At 38.8% G+C, this 24,164-nt stretch overlaps 1 protein-coding gene and 1 long non-coding RNA gene across 2 annotated transcripts in view; one reads left to right on the top strand and one right to left on the bottom strand.

The window, feature by feature from the left end:
- Positions 1 to 15,377, bottom strand: part of LOC147911412 (phosphorylase b kinase regulatory subunit beta-like) — a 97,870-nt gene extending 82,493 nt beyond the window's left edge. Inside the window, 3 exon segments of the mRNA XM_087428115.1 lie at positions 263 to 357; positions 9,840 to 9,998; positions 15,113 to 15,377. Coding sequence (XP_087284241.1) covers positions 263 to 357; positions 9,840 to 9,998; positions 15,113 to 15,362 — 504 coding nt within the window. The 5' untranslated portion in view covers positions 15,363 to 15,377.
- The window catches only part of LOC147911407 (uncharacterized), a 219,398-nt gene that overhangs the window by 120,563 nt on the left and 74,671 nt on the right, over positions 1 to 24,164 (top strand). The gene's annotated exons all lie outside the window — the stretch shown is intronic.

Raw genomic sequence — 24,164 nt, 5'->3', positions numbered from 1 at the left:
TCTCAAAGACATTTGACACCTTAAGCTTACCCACTTTGAAGAGGAAAATGTTACCTGGAAAACACCTTGTTAGACATATCTGGCTCATACTCCCTCACTAAAAAAGAGCCCTTTATCACAAGTAAATCTTAACTAACCAGAGATGGAGAATCTTCGCCCTCGGAAAAAGCAATAAAAACCCCTTCAGAATAAAATTTCTTCTTCAATTAAGCTTTAAATGTCTTTGAATGAGTCTAAATCAAGAAATAAAATCTCTCTTTACCTGATTGGAAAACCTCATGCTCACGTTACGTTGATTCTGTAGTGGGATATAGCGCTGAACAGGATCAATGTCTTTAGGACTGATTAATTCATCAGCTGAAAAAAAAAGAAGGGAAATGACATTATCAAAAATGCATCTGTACAACACCATAAACCAACCAGACCTAATATATATCTATAGAACATTCCATTCAATAAGAGCAGAATATATATCCTTCTCAATGCAAATGGAACGTCTTCCATATGCTAGGCCATAGAACAAGTTTCAATAAATTTAAAAGGACTAAAATCATACAACGTATGTTCTCTGACCATAATAGAATGAAATTAGAAATCAATAACAGGAAGAAGTTTTAGAAATTCACAAATACATAGAAATTAAACAACGTAATCCTAAATAACCAATGGGTCAAAGAAGAACCAAAAGGGAAATTAGAAAATACTTTCTAATGTACTTTCTGATGAGATGATTAAAATAATGAAGACATAACATAACTTATGGGATATAGGTAAAGCAATGCTCAGAGGGAAATTTGTATCTGTAAATGCTTATATTAAAACAGAAGAAAAACCTCAAACCAATAACCTCTTCTTCCACGTTAAGACAGCAGATGAAAAAGAGCAAACTAAGTCAAAATCAAGCAGAAGCAAGGAAATAATAAAGAATAGAGTGCAAATTAATGAAATAGAGTATAAAAAAACAATAAAGAATATAAATTAAACCAAAAGAAGATTCTTGAAAAGCTCAAAAGTTGACAAACCCTTAGCTAGACTGACCAAGAAAAAAAGAAGACAAATTACTAAATCAGGAATGAAAGAAGGAACATACTACCAACTTTAAGGATTATAAGAGAATACTATGAACAGATGTACACCCAGAATTTAGATAACCCAGACGATATAGACAAATTCCTAGAAATACACATATTACCAAAACTGACTCAAGAAAAAACAGAAAATCTGAACAGATTTGTAACAAGTGACTGAAACTTCCCACAAAAAAAAAGCTCAGAACATATGGCTTCACTGCTGAAGTCTACCACACAGTTAAAGAAGAACTAAAACCAACCTTTCACCAACTTTTCCAAAAAATAGTAGGGAGAACACTTTCCAACTCATTCTAAGAGGCTGGTATTACCCAAATACCAAAACCAAAGACACCACAAGAAAAGAAAATTACAAACCCAAATCTCTTCTGAATATAGACACAAAAATCCTCAATGAAAATACCAGCAAACCAAAGCCAGTAACATTTTAGGATTACACACCATGACCAAGTGAGATTTATCCCACAAATGCAAGGATAGCTTAACATCCCAAATCAATACTTGCAATACACCATTTCAATAGAATAAAGGACAAAAAACTTCATGATCATCTCAGTAGACACAGAAAACACATTTGACAAAATTCAACATCCTTTCTTAATAAAAAGCATTCAACAAACTAGGGATAGAAGGGAACTTCCTCAACCTGATAAAGGGCATCTATGAAAAACTGATGGCTAATATCATACTCATGATCAAAGAGTGAATGTCCCAAAGATTAGGAACAAGACAATGATGTCCGCTCTTGTCACTTCTATTCAACATTGTAATGGAGGTTCTAGCCAGAGAAATTAGGCAAGAAAAAGTAATAAAAGGCATCCAGAATGAAAAGAAGAAGTTACAGTAATTAAGACAATGTGGTACTGGCATGAAGATAAGACACACAGATCAACAGAATAGAATCGAGAGTCTAGAAATAAACCCTTACATTTACAGTCAATTGATTTTTGACAAGGGTGCCAAAACAATTCAAGAGGGAAAGGAATAAGTGTTTTCCCCCCACAAATTGTGCTGGGACAACTGGACATCCAAATGCAAAAGAATGAAGTTGGACCTTCATTCCTCACACCATCTACAAAAATAAACGGAAAATAGATCAAAAAGTTAAACGTAAGAGCTAAAATTATAAAACTGTTAGAAGAAAATATGCATAAATCTTTGTGACTTTGAATTAGACAAAACTATGACACCAAACCATAAATGACAGAAAAAATGAGATAAATTGGATTTTGTCCAAATTATAACCTTTTGTGCCTCAAAGGACACCATCAAGAAAGCAGAATGTTAGCCCACAGAATGGAAGAGAGTATTCGCAAATCATATATCTTGTAAGGAACTTGTACCTTGAATATGTAAAGAACTCTTAAAACTCAATAATAAAAAGACAACCTAATTTAAAAATGGCCACAATACCTGAATAGACATATCTGAATAGACATTTCTCCAAAGATTTACAAATTACCAATAAGCACATGAAAAGATGCTCAACATTAGTCATTTGCAAAATGCTTATCAAAACCACAATGAGGGCCGGCCCTGTGGCTTGGTGGTTAAGTGCGCGCGCTGCGATGCTGGTGGCCCGGGTTCGGATCCCGGGTGCGCATCGAGGCACCACTTCTCCGTTCATCCTGAGGCCGAGTCCCACATACAGCAACTAGAAGGATGTGCAGCTGCGACACACAACTGTCCACTGGGGCCTTGGGGGGAAAAATAAAATAAATAAAATCTTAAAAAAAAAAAAAAAAAACCACAATGAGATACCACTTCACATCCATTCTTCTCTCTGAAAAAAAATACTTTTGCAAAATTTAAAACAAACCAATACAGGCTTAATTATGGCAAATATCAACATATAATTCCAATTTATTACTATCATTTTAGCTCATGATGCAAGGTTGACCATGATAGTCTAAATAGCAGCAAATTATTTCCCTATTTCATTTGTCTGATCATTGAGATGTGGAAAAATTTCCACTACCAACAAGCATTTTACATAATTGATGTTTCACTGTCATTCTATAGAAATGAAATTCTATCTTTATTATTTTGTTATTTATAAATGATGACAGATAAATTAAGAAATCTTTATATCCTTGGAAAGCATAAATGCTAACGTATCAAAATTGATATGAATCAAATAGTTAACCCAGTCTTTTGAAAGTTTATTTCTTTGTACTTCCTTCTTATTTCTCTCTTTGTACTGCACCTGCGTATCTAGCTTGATGTTCCCACTTATACCATGTGCTTGTCTATGTCTCCACGGGCTGTATGCTTCTTACTCATAGCTGTACCCCACTACCTAGCACAGCATCTGGCATACAGTAGGTACTCAACAGACTTATTAACCAAAATAATAAATTGGTGAGTTAACAAATTTGGAAACATTAATTGCCATAATCATTACTTTAATTTCCATAGAGGTAAAAGTGACAGGTATTTTAAAAGGTCAAGTTAACAGACATACATTTTTTTCACTGCACTGATTTTTATCATTCAGGAGGCAAAAATGGAGCTCCTCATTGTGCTAATTCCGTGACACCAGCTTTCTGGTGAAGTGTGAGAAACCTGAAAGAACTTACACCCAACCAACTACAGAATTGTTAAAGGGAAAATGAGACAACAGGAGAAAAGAGCAATTGGCTTTCCACATTTCACAATACAGTACCAAAACTCACAGAAAATCAAGCATTTCTATAAATAGGAATAGCTGTCTTTAAATCCTTAGAAGACAGATTAGGTTCATTAATATTTGCACTTTTTTATGCATAGAAAGGCTTATAAAACATACCCTGGGTTTACCTCTAACAATAATTATTGAGGGTAAAAAGAAAATATTAAGGAGAATTTTTGTTTCTTTAATGAAATGACAATTTAAAGGAAATTTAACAGAGTAATTTTTTATCATGACACCAAAATTACATAGGACACACTAAAACAGGCTCAGCAGCTAATTTATGGAGTAAAATTCTGTGCTGCAAAGCCTGGTTGATTCTCAGGGGCAGGGACACATATTACTAACACATGTATTAAGAAATGAGCTATGAAGAAAAAGAAAATGTAGATCTTCAACCTAATACATTATACCAAAAAATTTCAAATGTATAATATATGTTTTTAACTCAATTGATTAACAGTGATGAACTTTCAAAGATTAAATGTTAAATTCTATGGCAAAAAGTTAAATAGAAAAACAATGAAACACCTGAATATATAAAGACTTTAAATTTCATTCATCAAAAAACAGAACAAGCAAAGTTTAGAGGCAAACAAACTAGGAAAATGTCAGAGAGGTTTAGTATACCTAACATATAAAAACATTTATGTAGACTGATAAGAAAAATCGTAAAACCAAGGTTAAACGCACAAAGCAGATATCCAGACAATTCAGAGGATACAGAAATGACTAAGAAATATGTTTTTAACAATCAGCATGTAAATGACAACAGGATACAAATTAATTCTTATTAGGTTACCAAAGTTTTTATTTTTAATAAGCATATTTACTGCCACAAAGGTTACAGGTGACACAAGCACCTCGAAGACTCCTGAATAAATCAATCAAGTCTCTGTCAGTCCCGGGCTGGGTGACCTCGGGTGAGGTGCTGAGCTCTTCGGAGCTTCAGTTATGACACAGAGTACCCATCTCATAGAGGAGTTAGGAGGATTACTTAGGACATTATTCGTAAAGGGTAGAGCACAGAATCTGACACATTTTAAGGCAGGTATTATTATTAGCATTTCTGGGAAATAGTTTGACAATATGTATGCAGTCTTCTCAAACTCTAGGCATCACTGCTTTCATATTCAATGTCACTAAGATATTTGAGGGTGGGATCATAAATTTTTTATACAAGCTTTCTAGCCCTAGTAGCAATTCAACTAAAAATTTCAGTTTCAAGAAAGCTAGTCATTTATACAATAAGCTAAAAGAAGAAAATCTTCCTACGTGAAGCTTTTCAAGTAATACTATATTACATGTGCTCTCAAGATGTTTATAATGCCCACTGCACAGAAATCCCATTATAGGTCACTATCAATCACAAGGATACCATGAAAAGGATAACAAAAGTGCTCAGAAATTGATGTCTTTCTGCTTGAAGTTTCCTGAAGTGTAACAGATGGGAAATCTTTCAGCAACCACAATTTATAAATATATCTGTACTCTTATCTATTCATTTTACCTTTACTGATCAGTAACAAAACACGTGCTATACTGAGCAATAAAATTAAGTCAACTGCATTTGAAGTCAACGGACCAATGAAAATCAAGACCTCAGTTTCGTATGACCTCATGCACACTAGGGGTGTGATCACTGATTTACTTTAACTTTTAAAAGCATTAAATTTCCAGGCTTAATAAGTGGCTTTTATATTTGAGGTCAATTGGGCAAGAAATCTCATGAATGAAATCAAATGCAAATGGACTTATCTTAGTTACAAACACTGGAATTAGGAAGCAGTATATCAGAATAACTAGGCTGCCCTCAGAGGACAGAAATATTTCCCAGATTGTCACATTCCTTTCTTGCTGTAGAGCTACTGGATATCACAGTGACTAGCACAGAGCAGGCCTCTACAAATAGTAGCTGAATCATCAAGCAGATGAATGGTTATAGAGCAACTAGGCAAGCATTCTCTTCCTGTGATGTTTTGTGGCAATGAGAGTATTAGCAAGGAGGGCCCAGGAGCATCCTGAGTTGCCTGGTTAACAAGAACTATGCAACATATTTTCACAAAACTATATCCTAAATAGTGGCTGAGAGAGGGAGGGAGGGTAGAAGGGCAGGAAGTAGAAGAACCATTTAAGTATGTAGTTGTCCCACAGTCAATGCTTTATGTATATTTCCTCATCAGTTAATCTTTCTGACATAAAAATAAAGAAACTGATGATCACAGAAGGTAAGAAAATTCTTCAAGTCATATAAATAGTAAGTAGTAGAACTTATATGCAAACCGTGAACTGCCTAGTTCCTAAGTTTAGGACCCCAAAACTCTTGATCTTTCCACTACAGTCAAAGAAAAACATGAAGAAAAGGAAAAAAGGAAGAGAAACTAGGGGAGAAGGAAGTGGAGGAAAAAGACGATAATGTCAGAGAAATAATCTATATCACGTGGCTACAAGTTTGCTAGGTATTAATACTCATTTAAAATATAGTCTAGTGGAAAATAAATTGAGTTTGAAACAATGACTTACCAAAGAACTTTAGGTACCCAAGAAATTAAGTTGGGAACTTTATATGTACATAACACTTTGGATATTTTAAAGTACTTTTATATCCATTTTATCACTTTAAAAGTCTCTGAATAAAACTCCCAGGAAATTAAATAACATGCATGCCAAAAAGACAAAAAGTCTTCACAAAACTCAAGAAAAATTTCATTCACCTGAATATTTTGGGAGTTTGTGTATATTGGAGAGAAAGGTGTACTTATTAAAATTACTCAATAATTCAAGCTTAATCAAAGAACATGACTGACTTTAACTCCTGATGTTTACTAATAATGTTTTCAAAGTATCCATTCTAAAAAAATCCTTCTATTCGCCTGTCTTAAGTTATACAGTATATAAAGCTCTAATCTTTAACGATTTGGGATCTTACAGTAGGACCTACATGAAGGTCATCACTGTCAATGTCCTACGTACAGAGAAAGGAAAGTCAGTTGCATGTATATTGAAAAGACAAGATAAAATCTAGAAGTCAGATATTTTTTAAAGCTAAACAACTGATATGTTAGTTTCTCTTTTTAGAAAATACTAAGAAAACATATTAAAGTTAAGTAATGGCTTTGGGAAAGTTTTAGAGTAAAGTTATCATTAACCTTATGTTATCTTATATTTCCCTACTTTTCTTAACCTCAAAAAAGAAATGCAATCCAAAGAACTTTTATGTGATAAATACTTTTACAGTTATTTTTGCAAAGAACTCAAAAAGTACACTGCTTTCTACAGACTGATCATCTCTTACATGGATAGTTTCTAAACTTCCAAATTTAAATAACAATTGTAGGTATAACAAATGATCACTTTATTCTAAGACAAGACAAATGTATCTTAAAATATGTCTCTGGTTTAAAATAAACATGTTTACAATTTATTTACCCATTTTATAGCAAACACTGATATTCTAAAAGTCTAAATTTTCTAAAGAAAAAAAAAGAAATACTGTAATAATTAACTATTTTCTAAGAACACAGTGGGTAGGTCAAGCCTTCGGCCAGGAAACACCATATTGAGTCTTTTTGCTCTAACAGTGGAATACAAGTCACATAGTTTTGTTGTATAATTATTCACTAAGGCATACACAGAACAAAATATTCTTAGTGGATTTCACTGGATACAAACTGGCCTGAATTAGTAAAAGTCATATATTCCAGAATATTTTTAAAGATTTACTGTTCTATTATTTTCACATAACTCCAATCAATTAACTGTCCATAAAATGTTGCCAAGCAGATATCCAACTGAGGCTTCTTTAATGAATAAATAAGCCTTTGTTGGTAAATGTGGCATCTAGAATGCTGATTAACGTCCACAGAAGTGTGTTGGTTCTTGGAGCAAGTATACAATAGTTAAGAGTGAGTTGTCAACCAGAAGACACACAGCTAGGTAAGAGTGCTAAAGAATATGCAGCATCTCTTTCTCAGGGAAGACAAGCATGTTGTTTCCTAGTTTGCAACACACCTTCTGCATGTTCTCTACCGCCTTTGTAGAAGCTCAGCAGGGAAGAAGAGAAACTGACTCTTTCTTTGAAGGCTCTTTCTTCTTTTTGATCGTGAAACAGATCAAGGCATGACCTACACTATTTCTGTTCACTCTGGTCTTAAGATAAGAAAATGGTATCTAAACTCAAAATCTGTCTACACTGAAGAATACATTAATTTTGGAGTAAAGAAGGTCCAATGCTTTTTTACTGATTGATATTGTTTTCAATTTTTTTCTTTTTTTTTAAAGCTCAATTTGCTTATGTAGAGTATAGTCAATTCTGCATTCCCAATTCACTAGGCTTCTCAATTTTATCCACAGGCTTTGCTCAAATAGCACTTTTTCTCACTGTATCAACCTCAGGCTGAATATACAGCAAGAAGCAGAATGAAGAAGGTTTAGATCTCAAATCCCATATCCCAGGCACCAGTTTTCAGCCTCTGAATCACAGAAAAACTTCGTTATGCTCGTTTGTAATTTCCAAGTATAGTACTTAGGATTCTGATGTTAAAATTCTTGTCCTTAGGTAGGTTAGCTACTCCTCTACTATAATATGTTTTATTTAGCTGTGAGTATCAACAAGGCTTCTTCATATTCATGTTAGTGAGAAGGAAATAACATTCTACCCAGAGATAACCTTACCAACTAGGCTTGATTCTAAGAACACTACTTCATCTATATATATTTGTCTGTTGGAAAATCTAAATGCAAAACCTGTATAAATAATATCAACTCCTTATTAAAAAGCTGTCCTTTTAAAGGAAGAAAATTTTTCTACAGGTTTTAAAATTAGGATTAAGTTTATATGGAGACCCAGAAAATACAGTTAGGAAAAGAACAAACTGGAAACAGCATTAAGTTAATTTTCTCTTCTTTGGTTAGCTTCTATTTGCCCTTATATATCATCTGTGTAAAGCTTGAATTGGAAATCTGGACTTTGAAACATTCTTCCCTAATGGAATGGAAAAAAAAGAAACCAAAGACAATAACTCCTACAGCACAAATTTAGCATTTATGCAGTAGTACTGGGGACAACAAAGACAACAACAGTATTTCACATAGCAAGCAGTTCTTTTAGTACAGGTACAGTATTCACAATCAGCCTGTTTCATAATCTTTTTGTCATAAAGGAATTCTGCCTCTAATAAGATAGCCTTTTTGATGGAAATGCTAATAATATTTTAAATTTTAGCAAGGAATCGCACAGGAAGAGGCACAATAGTTCTTTGTGTTCGTTAAATTAGCCTTCATTTCAATGTGTCCAAAGAGTACTTTTATTCAGCTGAAGTTTTAGGAAAAGCTAAAGAATAATTCTTCAAAGAATCATGAATAATGCTCCCATTAAGCCTCTAGCAAACTGAGTAAATTGCCAATGTGTATTTACCGGAAAGAAGAAAACTCTGGGATAACCAATTCCTTTTGGCAAGTGGTTTACTAAAGCTATGACCAAACATGATTGCTATATTAAATCAGAATTTTATTACATTATATAAAAGTAACTCAAAGTTCCCATAGGCTTCTATTAGAAACCTATCCACTAAGCTGAATGCAGCCCTCTAAATGATAATGGCACCCACACTATCTGACTTTCTTCCTAGAAACCGTCCATCATCATTCAGTGAAACAGACATATTAATATACCTTTACATACTAAGAAACTCCCCCAAGACCTCTTAGCAGCATGAAACGCCAGGCAAACACAAGAAAAATGTCTGCAAAGACCTACTTCTTTTTTTTTTTTTTTTTTGGTGAGGAAGATTAGCCCTGAGCTAACATCTGTTGCCAATCCTCCTCATTTTGCTGAGGAAGATTGGCCCTGGGCTAACATCCATGCCCATCTTCCTCTACTTTATATGTGGGATGCCTGTCACAGCATGGCTTGATGAGCAGTGAGTAGGTCCACACCTGGGATCCAAACCTGCAAACCCCAGGCCACCGAAGAGGAGTGTGTGAACTTAACCACTAATACGCTGGGCCAGCCCCTGACATACTTATTTCTAACGACTTGATAACAAGAGATAAAATTGTTCCCAACCTTCTCCACTTACCCAGGAGTTTTGCGATGATATAAAGGGCTTGTCCCCAAAGAAACAGTTTTCCATCACGGCCACAGTTGCTAGGAAATCGCTTCTGACTACCAGGGTTTCTTTTTTCAGATTCTACAAAATCAGCTGGCACATAGTAGTACTCTGGTACAACAGGATAACCTATGGAGTTTAAAAATAAATATTTAAAATATAACGAATCAGTGTCCTTCCCAAATTTTCTCTTCAAGAAATTGCAATAACTAGAAGGGAGAGAGAAAGGTTGTAGAGGAGGTAACAGATTTGATAGACTACAGAAAATTGGATATTTTGGCTCCTTTCAGAAATTGCAAGTGCAAAATGTGGAAAAAGCTTCCTGACTTTAAAACACTAATTTGACAGCATATGTTATGCTTTAGCCAACAATGTGAACATAATCTCCTTTAACAACATTTAATTTTAACACCTTTAAATGAATCAACAAATATACAGTACGCAAATATTTAGAGCCATTGAAGAAGCTACCTTTAATAGGATTAGTCTATGGAAGTTTTACAAATGAGATACTGTATAATCTTAAATGAAGAATTATAACCCTGAGCCATTGCTTAGAGGGAAGAAATCCTCATTTTAATCATTAAACCCATTATCTACCATTCAATATCACTGAAGAGAAAAAATCCATCTTACCCTGTGAGCAAACTGTTTAAAAATATTCCTTGGTAGAAACTAAAAATTATTATTTAAAGACTAGAATCTCTGTGGATGATGTAAAGGGGGAAAAAAACCCAATTCCAGTAGAGTGCTACAGAAGACTTTTTGCAATATCAGCCCATAGTAAACTTCATTTCCCTAAAATTTGCTTCCTTCTTCATGCATCAATCAATCACGATATTTGTGTCTAGAACTAGTAAAAAGGTCTATGATTCACAGGGAATAGTTTGAACACCACTCTCTGAATGTGATGAAGCCTAGTGGTGCCCCAGTGCGCGCCCAGGATCCCAGCTGGTGAACCCCGGGCCGCCACAGCGGAGCATGCGCACTTCATTCACTGCCTGTGCCACCAGGCCGGCCCCCCAAACCACTTCTGAAAGTGCAAAAAGTCTATCCTTGGCAAACTGGGATGTTAAGTTGACACCATCTTTCTGGCCCTAGAATTTTTGCTCATGTTGTGTCTTTTACTGGGAAAGGAGCTCTCCATGTCCCTTTTGCCTATATAATTCTTCAGTTCTCTGACCAAGTCACTTCTTTCCAGGACTTTTCTGACTACGGTTCTCCATTGTGAATCCTCACAGCACTATATGCTTCTTCATACCATTTTTCTCAGTTATGATTTTGCAGTGTGATTGTTTTCTGCACTAGACTTGAACTCTTGAAAGTATGTTTTTGCTCTAATTCCCCTCCTCCACCCCAGCAGAGTGTCTGTATGCAATTTATTGAATGAATGTCAATATAATAAATAAGGAACACAGAGAGTCTGTATTCAAGGAGCTCACAATGTAGTATGGAAACAAATGGCTTATTACAATGACATGCTGCACTTACAGAATACACAATTTGATATCCAAAAAGGGAGGTAAGAGAGCTGCCTGATGTATCTCACATGGTGTCAGTACAATTGTGTCAGTTCTTGATGACTGACTTAAACAAACCTACAAGGTTTGTTCATAGGAGAGATGGACTATATCCACTAACAGTGAGAAAGATACCTTTCCAATGACCTGAAGAAATACGTGGCTAGAGTGTCGAGTGTCTGCTAGGAATGATGGGAGGCGATGCTGGGGTCAGATTGTGAACAGACTAAGTAATTAAAATATTATGCATGTATGCAAATGTATGTAGTATATTTAAATATACATATTTAGAGCAAGGGAGTGATTTCATTAGATTTCAGGTCTGAAAGGAGCCTACAGGGTGAGCTGGAGGGAAAGATATAGAGAAAATAGGGCCTAAGTAAACAAAGTAGTGAGGATTAAGAAGAAGGGCTGAAGACAACAGATATGAGGTAAAATGGACAGTAAATAAAGGACTTGGGGGAGAGGAAAGAGTGACATAGCATCAACACACCAATTTCTTTTTCTTTCTTTTTTTTTTTTTGAGGAAGACCAGCCCTGAGCTAACATCCATGCTAATCCTCCTCTTTTTGCTGAGGAAGACCAGCTCTGAGCTAACATCTATTGCCAATCCTCCTCCTTTTCTTTTTTTTCCCCAAAGCCCCAGCAGATAGCCGTACATCATAGCCGCACATCCCTCTAGCCGCTGCATGTGGGATGCGGCCTCAGCATGGCCGGAGAAGCGGTGTGTCGGTGCGCGCCTGGGATCCGAACCCGGGCCACCAGTAGCGGAGCGCACGCACCCAACCGCCAAGCCACGGGGCCGGCCCCCAATTTCATATTTTGAGGTTAGCTACTTAAGTTTTTTCTTACTCTGTGTGCACACTTAATTTTGTCAGTAGAGGAAGTAAAATCTTTGTATCCACTTCAATGCCTATTAGATTTTATACATAGTTGCCTCTTAGCAATATCTTTAAGAACTTTCCATTTAAAATTTATTATGATTCAAGCATTTATCAGTAAAAATCTCCAAATACAGTGGCCATAAACAAGCTGGATGAGCTATTGGTAGATATCAGAACAATCTAGGGTATTTTTCCAAGCACTACCTAGAACGTAGAAATTCTGCATATCAGAAGAGGGGAGGAATGAGAATGTCAGGCATATGTAATTAGGAAAAAATGTCCTAGGTGACTGACTCCTGCTCCCTGCCCAACACTGGGAACCACAGCTCCTCTCTTATAATTTTTATGATTAAGAAAACAGAAAATGTACAATAAATTTTCAGTGTAGGTTACTTAGGATTTCATGTGTTCTATCTATAGAGGACTTTGTAAATTTAAGTATATTTGGAAAGCTCTTCCTGTTTGGCAAGGACCTGGGGGATGTCGTCATAGGTTGAGATTCTAGGGTATTTTAATACTGTCCTGATTGTTTTAGCAGCTTCTAATACGCAAATCATCTAATTAACAAGAACATAATTATGAAATTAAAACCCCAACTTGGCATCCAAAACATTAACAGAAAGCAAGAGTTATCATTGTTTTTATGGTGCACATCTCACAATTCTGGATAAGTGGTTCTCAATCTATCCCCACCTAAGGAAACTCATGGGTTTCCAGCCCTAGAAGAGCATATCAGAAGTAAGGACTCACAAAGCGCTGTCCTAGATTTTGTAAAAGTAATATTGTTTGCAAAGAATATGAAATGTCCCAAATGGGAAATTAGATAGGAATAAAAACTTCTGGTTGATGTTATTTTTCAGGGATTTTTGCTAGTCATGTGCTGAGATTATCAACTGTTTGTCTATTGTTTTTAGTACCCATAGGTAGAGATAAAGACCGAGTTTATTCAAACAAAGTGAAACTGAGAATTTAACTATGCAGATAACAAATGGTCAAACAAATACTTTTGCCTTATTTATCAAGTGACTTTTTAAAAGCTGAATTGGCAAGACTGTTCCAATTTTCTACTTACTTGTATTTCTCGACATTGTCAACAGTCATTTTAAAATTTTGTGGAGTCTTAAAGTATACAATGATTTTACAAGAAATATAAATCTCCAAGATTCAACAGGAAACATAAATCTCCAAGATTCAACAAGAAATATAAATCTCCAAGATGCAATATTTTATTACAATTTTGGCAAGATTTTTTCCGCAAAAAAAGGATCTAGAGTTTATATGTAGCATATCACATCCAAATGGCAAGTCAGTAGTTAAAAAAGGTTTGACGTGGGCTTTCAGAAAACATACAAAATAGATTAAGAACATACGGTAATTCTTTTTTGTAAGACAATTATAAAGTGTAGTATAATTGAGGACTTTATTATCTGAATTATATTTCTGATCACAGAATTCTTTATCTGGCGTGGCTACTGTTTTCCAGGGGCTTTTATTTTTCACTTACCACTCCAGTAATCCAAGAAAGAAATCAGAGGCACGGGAAGTTCCTATCATTAAGGCACTTTTTTCATATTTTTAATATTAAAAATTAGCACTTGGTTCCTACTTTTAGGGCCTTCAGAGATGGAGATTTGTATGATCTTGTTATTCGTCACAACCCAGCGTTACAGCTATTTAATAACTAGGAAAAAAGGAAAGAAAAAGAGGTGGAGCACAGACCATTTTGCAAACTGTGGTAGTGTTCCATTTTGTTTCACTCTTCATTGGTCACAGACACACTTTTTTTGGAGTAGACCAAGTGTACCTGAGCTGCCTCCTCCTTCCCAAGGGTGAATATACTCTTCCATAAAATGAACACATACTTGGAGTCATGTTTTGAGATCTTTTTGAAGGCTTCGACCCAAACTGTTTAAACAGCTGGTAGACTAAAACTTGAAATTCCCACACGTGAAAAGAACTATTTTGGGAATGCACCTACCCCGTTCAAAGTCATTTGACTTGGAAGGTTGGCCTTTACACCAAATCAAATAACTGAGGAATGGGGTTAGAAAGTTTCAAAAAGTATCATTAACCTCGAGCGATTCAAGACTGATCTGTGGACGGGGGAAAAAAATGAAGAGTAAAAGAAATGATTAAAAAAATGCTTTCAAAAAGAATGAAGCGGGACATCCCCAGGCTTGAAGGGACAGTGTTTCCATCGCCACATCTCCAGGGTTGTAACTGAGGCCCGCAGTGACAGTCCAGGAGGAAACCGTCCACTAAGTGGCAGCAGGCTACCCTAAGCCAGTTATCAACGTCCTTCAGCAGCTTTTTTGTCGCCATTCGGCAGCGCACCCTCCTCCCGTCCTCCAGGGAGGGACCTAGAAAGGTTGTAAGTTTTTTCCTGAACCCACAAATGAATCAAGTGTCACAGGATGTCAACAACTCCGTCTCTATTTTCCCTCCGTCTCCTCAGGGCCCCGCCCGCACGGGCCATCGGGCCCCCGAGGCAGCCTCTGTCGCAGGTCGCCTAGGCGTAGGAGGCGGCCGGAGGTGACCACAGTTGCCCAACAGTTGGGGTCCCAGGCTGCCTGGTGTGACGCAGCGGGCCCCTGTGCACCCCTCCCCACAGGCGCTCAGACCGGGCCGGGGGCCGGAGAGAGATGCGGGCCGAAGCCTGGGCGACCGGACCCCACGCACGACCCGGCCCCCTGCGCTTATCCAGCGCGGCGCTTCTGCGGCTCCCCGAGCCCCAACACAGTCTTCAGCATCTCGCCATCCCTCTGCTTCCCCGGTTCCTCTCAGTCTCTCCCCCGCAAAGTCCTTGCGCAACTGTCCCGAGCGACAGCAGCGCCCATACCCGCACGCAGCGAGCCTCTAGCTCCCACTTCCCGGAATTCAACTCCCGGCGGGCGAGAGAGGGCACCACAGCAAGCATCAGCGGCCCGTGGCTGTGGCCAGAGTCCGGCGGCCTCCGCGCGGCCCGCGTGCGCGCTCCCATCGGCGCGCGTGCGCGCACTCGCTCTCCGCCCCACCTCAGCACCAATCGCTTTCTTCCTACGCCCCACGACTCCACAACGTAGCCCCTCCCACCGCCCGCGCGCCGGCATGAGCGGTTCGGCGTGCACGCGCCCGCCCCCTAGTCCGCCCTCCTCGCGCCCAGTGGGGAAGGGGAGTGAGCAGGGGGCTTACGTTGCGCGGGAGGCGGAGGCGACGGCGACTTCGGTGGCGGCTGCAGCGGCTACGACGGAGATGGCTGCGCTTGCTCTCTCGGCGTTCTGGCGGCTGCCGGGAGCCGATAAGCGGCGGGAGCGGGAGCGCGCGCGTGGCTGCGGCGACGACGACGGCTCGTTCCTTCCCGCTCTGGCTGCCGTCGCCGTTGGTGCTTCAATCATGAACGGATTGTTGGAACCGCTCTGCAGGGGATCGCGCGTGGGAGCCGCGGGCCGGGGCTTCCCTTTCCCCCTCCCCCTCACGGACTCCTGCTTACCCCGAGACGCCCGGAGCCCGAGGACTCACCCGACGGCGGAGACCTGAGTGGGCTCCCTCCGCCCCCGCGAAGCCTGCACGGCCGCCGGTAAGAAAGGGGGCGGCGGGCGGGTCAGGATGTGGCGGGGAGGCCGGGCGGAGGGCGGGGGCGGGGGCGGGGGCGCCGGGCGAAGGCCGGGGCGGCTCTGCGAGGGGCGGCAGCGGCGGCGGCGGCGGCGGCGGCGGCGGCGGCCGGGCTCGGCGCGGGGGGCGCGTGAGTGGCGAGCGCAGGCGGCGCCGCGGAGCGCGTCCTAGCGCCGGCGGGCGGCGGAGCCCGGGCCTCCTCGGCGTGGGCACGGCGGGGCCGCGAGGGCAGAGCCGCGGAGCACGAGCGGCGAGCGCTTGGCCGGCGCGTCGCCCCCGCCGCGACCCGGCCTCCCGGCACGTGGGGAGCGGCGGCGAGGGGGAGGGGGCGGCGGCCCAGGCGAGCCGGGAGGGCGCGGAGCGGGGCCGCGGGAAGTGTGAGGCGGGAAGAGAGACTCAGGGACCGGCATGGAGGCCCTGGGAGGGACGGGGGTGGGAGTGTGCGTCCGGCCGGGAGACTGACTGGAGCGAAGCTGCGATGGACGGAGGAGGGAGGAGGAAGGTTTCCAGCCTCCTTTCGAGCACCGCTTCGGAAACTCAGCAGGAGCAGAGCAACTGTTCAAGGACCGGGCACAGGGGAGGAGGGTTGGGGAGGTTTGACTTCATTGTTAAGACGCGGGAAAGGCTGGAGGGAGCTGCGTGCGCCTGGAGCTTCAGAACTTAGGGCTGTGAGAAGGGCCTCAGAAAGAGGACCGACTCGGAGAAGGCAGATGAGGGGGAAAAGGAAGTTAGAATGTCCAGAGAAAGCCGTTTTGAGGAGCGAAAGGAAGGTGAAAAGGAAAGAACGAAAAGAGGAGTGAACTTTCTCAACGCAGAGAGACTTTCGGGAAAGAGGCGGTTTGTTAGAGTACCTAGATTTTTAAGACTTGTTTAACAGTAAAGCTCTTTGACGGGTTGGAATTAGTATTTAACATGAGGAATGAATGTTGCGTGGAAGAGTTACTTTTTGGATAACCAGTTCTTGCAAAGAGTCTACTGGACCTTAGTCTCTGGAGAATTAAAATCTCGATCTAGATGTAGAGTTTGCTATGATGAAGTTGGCAACAGCCTGTTTTCCTCCTCTTTTTTTGTGGAATGGAGATCATCGTAGGACTGAATTCTCTTTGCTGAGGTCGGAGGACAGCTCTGCTCTCAGTCGGCTATCTCGGTCCTTTCTGGCTGGGGAAGGATCTGACGTCTCCTTCCCCCGCTTCTTCCTCTCCCTCCCCTGCCAGAGATCTCCTTTGTTTATTCGTGGATGGCTTGTAGGTGACTCTCCAGTGTTGTGCTGAAATCTTGAAAGGTGGGAATGCTGTGTCTTGGTCCGTGATTTCTGCCCCAAACCCGTTACTTAAAAAATCATAGTGTATATTCCATTACCTTTTTTTTTTAATGGAATCTCCGCAAGTCCAACCTGGATAAATATTATTTAAATTTTATCATTCCACTGTCGGCTTACCTGTGAAAGTACACATTTATTTTGACCTGTACAGTTTTTGCGAAGATTGTATGATACCCTTTTATTCTTCTGTTCTTATGTGAGCATTTTCAAAACTTTGCCTCATTCAAGTGTATGAAGTTCTTGGTGATATGAATTAGTGTTTGATTAAAGGTAACCTTTTCCCCCCTTACTTGGTTTGACAAAGTATCTAATAAGACTCCGTTTTCTATTCTTGGAATGTGTGTATATGTTATATATTACCGTTTTTCTTTAGTTAGCTAGTTATCCATAATGTGTATATATGTATCGCTACACAGCTGCAGTTAGTCTAAAAGTTTTATCACTCAGCAGATATTCTGATTTCTTCTGTCAAAAATAAGCACTGGTGTGCTATAAATTCTAGTAAGTAGTCAGGAATGTAGTTAATGGAAGCCTAGGTATTTCTGATTGGCCTAGGTAGATTTGTATAAGTTCTAAATAGACTTATCTTTTTCTCTACAGGAAGTTTTCTTATTTTCTTAATATGTTTTCTTTAGGTGAATCAAAAAGGGTCCCAGGAAACCTGTGAATGTTGAAGAAAATTCGTCTGTGAATTTTTGGTATTCAAGGAGGAGTCAGTATTTATATTCATCTTTTAAACTGGGAAGATTTATATTTTATTTTAAAACTTCTTGATATTTGCAATGAATGGACACAGTGATGAAGAAAGTGTTAGAAACAGTAGTGGAGAATCAAGGTAAGCACTTTATTATCAAGTATTTATTATGAAGAGAGTGGAAAACTTGTGTGACTGTTTTTAGTTTTCTTAGTAGATGGCAGTTTTCAGGTTCAAATTCTTCCTCTTAGGTATCCAAACAGTAAAAAGTTTCTAATATAAGGAGCTTTGTTGATAATACAGGTTTTAATTATTTTTTTCCTTTGAGATACACAAAGAAGAATTTAAGTATAGAAGTTTGGGTTACTTAAATCTCCTTGGAGGTATATATTGTTTGGGTTAATAACTGAAGCTAGAACAAGTAGGAAAAGAGATTTAAATTGATTTGACTGTTAGTGCACTCTCTAAATAAAGGCAATAAGAATTTCTTTCCTCATCTTTTTCTGGCATTTTATCTTCTACCTGTGCTGACCAATATAGTAGCCACTAGCCACATGTGGCTGTTTAAATGTAAATTAATTAAAATTACACAATATTCAAAAATCAGTTACTCAGTCACACTAGACACATTTCAAATGCTGAATAGTCACATGTGGCTAGTGGCTACCATGATGGACGGTGCAGATAGAAAACATTATTGTCACTACAAAAAGTTCTTTTGGACAATGCTGATCTGGATATTTGTTAAAGTATTGTTGCAACTCTTTTTTCCTCCTATTTTCTTTAATTTGAGTTTTAATTATATATGAGTGAGTTAAGAGTTCTTACTTGGGCCATGTCTTTTTAAGGAAGATATAGTTTATGGGAATAAGCCATATTAAGCTATTTTAATGTGAAAGAAGCCTCTTCAAATACAAAGACTCTTTAAATTCTTCTGTAGCCCCCAAATTTTGAGTTATCTGCATATTAATAATAAAGTCCATGTAGTTATATATACTTATCGTATGTAGAGATCAGGAATATGGACATTGGAGTGAGACTGCCTGGTTACTTATCCCGGTTCTACTTCTGGTTAGCTCTGTGAATGAGGACAAATTATTTCACCTCTGGGGCCAGCCCCATGGCCTAGTGGTTAAGTTTGGTGTGCTCTGCTTCAGTGGCCCGGGTTCAGTTCCTGGGCACCGACGTACATCACTCATTGGTGGCCATGCTGTGGCAGCGACCCACATACAAAATAGAGGAAGACTGGCACAGATGTTAGCTCAGGGTGAATCTTCCTCAAGCCAAAAAAGGAAGATTGGCAACACATCTTAGCTCAGGGCCAATCTTCCTCAGCAAAAAAAAGAAAAAGAAAAAGAAAAAGTTAACTTCTGAGGCTTTGATTTTTGCAGTTTTGAAATGGGGATTACGGTATTATTTATCTTATTTGAAGTTGGGGATTAAGTGAGATGCTACATCCAAAGGTCTTAATATAGTTCCTGATATAATGAGCACTCAATATTTGCTTATTATGATTAGCATTATGTTTTATGTAACATAGGGTACTAGATAACTAAAACATTAATTATAGTGATAGAGAAATGTGATGGACAAGAAACAGGAAAGTTTTGGCAGTTAGGAGGGTTTCAGAAAAAATGTTGGGGTAGAAAATGAAGCAGTGGTATATGTATTTGACCTGAGACTTGGGATTTTCTGGTCATTCTAGGAATACTTGAGTTTATCAGCTTTCACAGGTGCACTGTTTGGATAACAAGAACATCATAGAGAAGAAGGAGTAGTTAACGGAAAGCAGCATGATTTAGCAGAACAAGTGTTGGTCTGGAGTTACAAAACCTGAGTTGACACCATCTAACTAGTTCTCTGAATGATTTCTCAACTGTAAAGTAATTAAGAGTTGAACTAAATGATTTTGAAGTTTCATCCTATCACTTTACAATGTGTAATAAAATTTTAGATAACAGAGTTTCTGATGATTCTAGTCAAACTCTGTTATCTAAAACTTTATGAATCAGCAGAGTTGAGAGGTAAATTAGAAGACTTTTGAATCTCAGTTTTGATTCAGATCTCTACAGGTATATTGACTATAGTAAGTGAATAGGAGAGTCACGTTGTCCCGCATTGTCTTATTCATTAGTGAGCAGTGAAATGGTTGATAGGTAGAAATACCTAGAGGAGACACAGGAACAAAACTACCTGGAAAATAGGAAGTAAGCCTCTTGAGAGTAAATCGTCTTGTTGAGTATGCGGAGAGATCGCGTGCTGTTATGTTCTGACCGCTTACCTGTTCGAGTAATCTTTTATATATTTTACTGCCATATCTAAAGCAAAGGTGAGTAGTAGGTCAAATTAGATGGTATAGTTGAAAAAAGTTAAACCCTGTGAAAGCAGATTTACTTACAGGAGTCTTTTATAATGCATGCTCATTTAAAATAATTGCAAAGCATATTCTGTAGTTATTCTGAGTCACCATTTCTACCATACAAGGTATGTGCTTCTGAGAAGTATGATTGTCGAGTTATCTAATTCTTTCAACTGCCTTGGTGTTTGTTTATCAGGAGGAGGAAGACCTGCTTCTATTTTGCTTTCATTTTCTTCCTTACTGCTGTTAGGCTATCCTTTTCCTTTGCTCTACTGTCATTGTTACTAACCCTGAGACTCCCTCCCCAAAGTTTTTATAACAAGGCAGTACAGAGAAGGGAGATTGTGCCTAGTTAGTTAAAAGAGTGAGGAGGTGAACTTTATAGACATAGGGATTTTCTTGCAAACAACAAAAGTTTCAGTAACTATGAATGTTAATATAGAGTGATGAGAGGAGAAATATGCTCTCCTTTTAAAATTAATATACACTGTAAATAGTTTTTAAAGTAAAATTTGATTTTTATTGGCTAGAATTTTTAAATGTATTTTTGCTTTAGCGTTTCTTTTTTCCTTTATGAAAATGAAGTTTATGAAATGAAATAGACTTAAGAAGTCATTTAGCATTTTTGGTTGATATAATTAGCTTTCTACTAAAAAAATGGTTTTTTGATTCTTTCCATGTAGAAAGCTCTCTATAACCATTGACTGAAGGGAAGAAGAATACATAGGAAAATGTCTCTTGGGCTGTGCTATAAGGGACAGTTTTGAAACTTATTTACTAAGAAATCTGGGTCAGGATGCACCTGTACATCAGTTTCAGCTCAGCACAAAGTTTATTATGTAACTGAAGTTAAGCTTTCTGAAGATACTATGGGAAGATTTCAGAGCATCAGTTCCTCACTGTGTGGATGTGTTGTTATTTGCAACCAAATTTTTCAAATCCTGGGTAGATATTTTTTATTTTAAAATTATCTTGAATGATGATTTACTCCAGGACTAGATTTATGGGTAAAGACCAGAAATATATTATCATATTTTGCTCATTTTTGGATGATTGATACATGCTTAATACTCAGAAGAATTTCTCTGCTTGCCTGTAGATTAAATTTTTAATAATATGTTTGTCCATGTAAATTTGAGAATTTCTTTGAATCACTTTAATTAGTCTCTATCTATTATGCTCTTGAAAAATTCTTACAGGGTGAGGAAGGTTGTTAGTGATGTGCTATAATGGTCTTAACCATTTAGAATTACTCTCTAGCTGGCAATTGAGCTTTGTTGACCTGTAACACTTCAATTTCCTTGGCTTATAGAAAATATTTTAATTATCATTTTATGGTTCGAGAATCCTTGGATCTCAACTTTTAAAGTGTTTTGGGTAGGCAGTGAATAGGGAATGTGATCACTGGAAGTGTTCTAAATGAAAATCTCCTTTTGAGAAATTCAGAGTTTTAAAAGGCTTTTTAAAGGCTTTGAGAAGCCCTAGAGCCTAAATGACCTGTTAAATTTCAGGAAAACCAGTTCAGAGTTAATGTGAACACAGGGCGCAGTGTGCACCGTGTGTCTGTTAGTGTCCTGTTGAATTCTACTATGGGATGCTATTTGTGGAAACATTGTGTTTCTGTACACACATACAGAAAGATTTCTTGCCATCAACATCAGTTAGTTTCCTTCACTAGATAAATGTGAACAGTGTTTAACGTCAACACCAGTTACGATGGTGTTTGTTGAGCTTATTGTGCAGTCATCTCAGAGTTTAAAACAAATGTCATTTTTTACATTTCCAGAGTTTGTGTTAAGAAACATTTTAAGGAGGATGGGAAAGTGTGAAATCACAAAGCCAGAATGGCTAGAAGTCATTGAGTTAAGGAAACTGGTTTTTAAAATTTTCTGTGATGTCATTAATTGCAGGAAAGTGTGACTCTCTTACATCTCATTTTTTGTTATTCCCTATTTCTCAGTTCAGCATGTGCTTTCTTCATCTTTTCCTCTTTTTTCTCTCAAATATCCTGTATATGCTACTAAATCTAAGATCATCTAAGATCGCTTCTTACCCTTTGAAAACTCAATAAATCGTTAAGCAGGAGCCTTAGTAATAGGATACTCTGTTTCCAAATAGAATTTACCAAATTAAAATTTTCACACAATTTCCTAGGATTGTGGTTAATCTAGGTTACTGTAAAGTATTTAGGCTTTTTTAACTGATAAGGCTAAGAGAATTGTATATGACTTGACTTTGCAAGACATTACTTTTATCTACATAGGTATGAGATCATGTGGGGGCAAACATTAATGTGTAGTTACCCCTTTTTTATACAGTAGCCTCCCCTTATCCACGGGGGATGTGTTACAAGACCCCAAGTGGATGCCTGAAACTGCGGATAATACAGAACCCTGTATATACTATATTCTTTCCTGTGCATTCATACCTGTGATACAGTCTAATTTATAAATTAGGCACAGTAAGAGATTAACAACAACAATAAAATAGAACAGTTATAACCATATACTGTAAAAATAGTTCTGTGAATGTGGTCTCTCTCTCTCAAGGTACCTTATTGCACTGTACTCACCCTTCCTCTTGTGAGGATGTGAGATGATACAATGCCTACATGTTGAGATGAAGTGAGGTGAATGATCTAGGCATTGTGATGTAGCGCTAGGTTAATATTGACCTTCTGACAATACATGAGGAGGATCACTGAGCCATGATGATGTTGATGGTTGGATGTCATAAGCAGATGATGTCCATGGTTGTTAGAACACAAGCACTGTGATACTGCGATAGTCAATCTGATAACTGAGGTAGCTACTAAGTGACTAATGGGCAGGTAGCTTATGCAGCGTGGATACGCTGGACAAAGGGATGATTCACGTCCCAGGTGGGATGGAGCGAGATTTCATCATGCTACTCAGAACAGCACGAAATTTAAAACTTACGAAGTTGGGAATTTTCTATTTAATATTTTCAGACCACAGTTGACTGCAGGTAACAAACTGTGGAAGGCAAAACTGCGTATAAGCGGGGAAGACTGTCCTGTTGAAATAGTTGCTTATTTAAGATCTTGACGACTGGTGGGTTACACGTGATATAGTCGGGTTTAAAAGTAAGAGTATTTTTTGTGGTGAAGAGATAAAGAATAGATGGAGAAAACTTTTTTGTATTTTTTAAGGAAAATTTAAAAACATGCAGAAATAGAAAAGTTGCAGCCCCAATTTTGGTCCTTGGACCAGCAGCATTGGCGTCACTTGGGAGCTTGTTCAAAATGTAAAACCTTGGCCCCTACCCCAGACCTTCTGAATCAGAATCTTCATTTTAACAAGATTCTCCAGTAATTCGTATTCATATTAAATTCATACGCATATATATGAAGCGGTTCATTCAGCACCTTGCCGCTTTTTTTGTTACTGATGTTGTTATACATCGTTTTTATTTTCTGGAAACTCCCAAAGAACGGTGTCATAGGCCCTGCCATCAAGAGGCTGGGTACATTTCATTGCTCTAGAAACAATAATGCAACCAATAATCATTGAGCTCTTAACTCTGACTGAGCCAGGCATGGTGCACAGTACATGGTGCATTATGTGAATTTATCACAGTTCATCCTCACAAAACTCCTGTGATGTTCACAGTATTATGAGTCCCATTCTCTAGAAGGAGAAACCAGATTTATAACCATTAAAAAAAATAAAAAAAAAAAACTATTGGGGCCAGCCTGGTGTTGTAGTGGTTAAGTTCACGTGCTCTCCTTCCGCGGCCCAGGGTTCGCAGGTTCGGATCCTGGGCGCAGACGTATGCACCACTTATCAAGCCATGCTGTGGCAAGTGTCCCACAGAAAATGGAGGAAGATGGGCACAGATGTTAGCCCAGGGCCAGTCTTCCTCAGCAAAAAGAGGAGGATTGGCAGCAGATGTTAGCTCAGGGC

This window comes from Ceratotherium simum, unplaced genomic scaffold (assembly GCF_057802395.1).
Source record: "Ceratotherium simum simum isolate JZ-2026a unplaced genomic scaffold, ASM5780239v1 HiC_scaffold_43, whole genome shotgun sequence".
Taxonomy (NCBI): domain Eukaryota; kingdom Metazoa; phylum Chordata; class Mammalia; order Perissodactyla; family Rhinocerotidae; genus Ceratotherium; species Ceratotherium simum.
The sequence above is the reverse complement of the archived record's forward strand: the minus strand, read 5'-3'. Positions and strand labels throughout refer to the sequence as shown.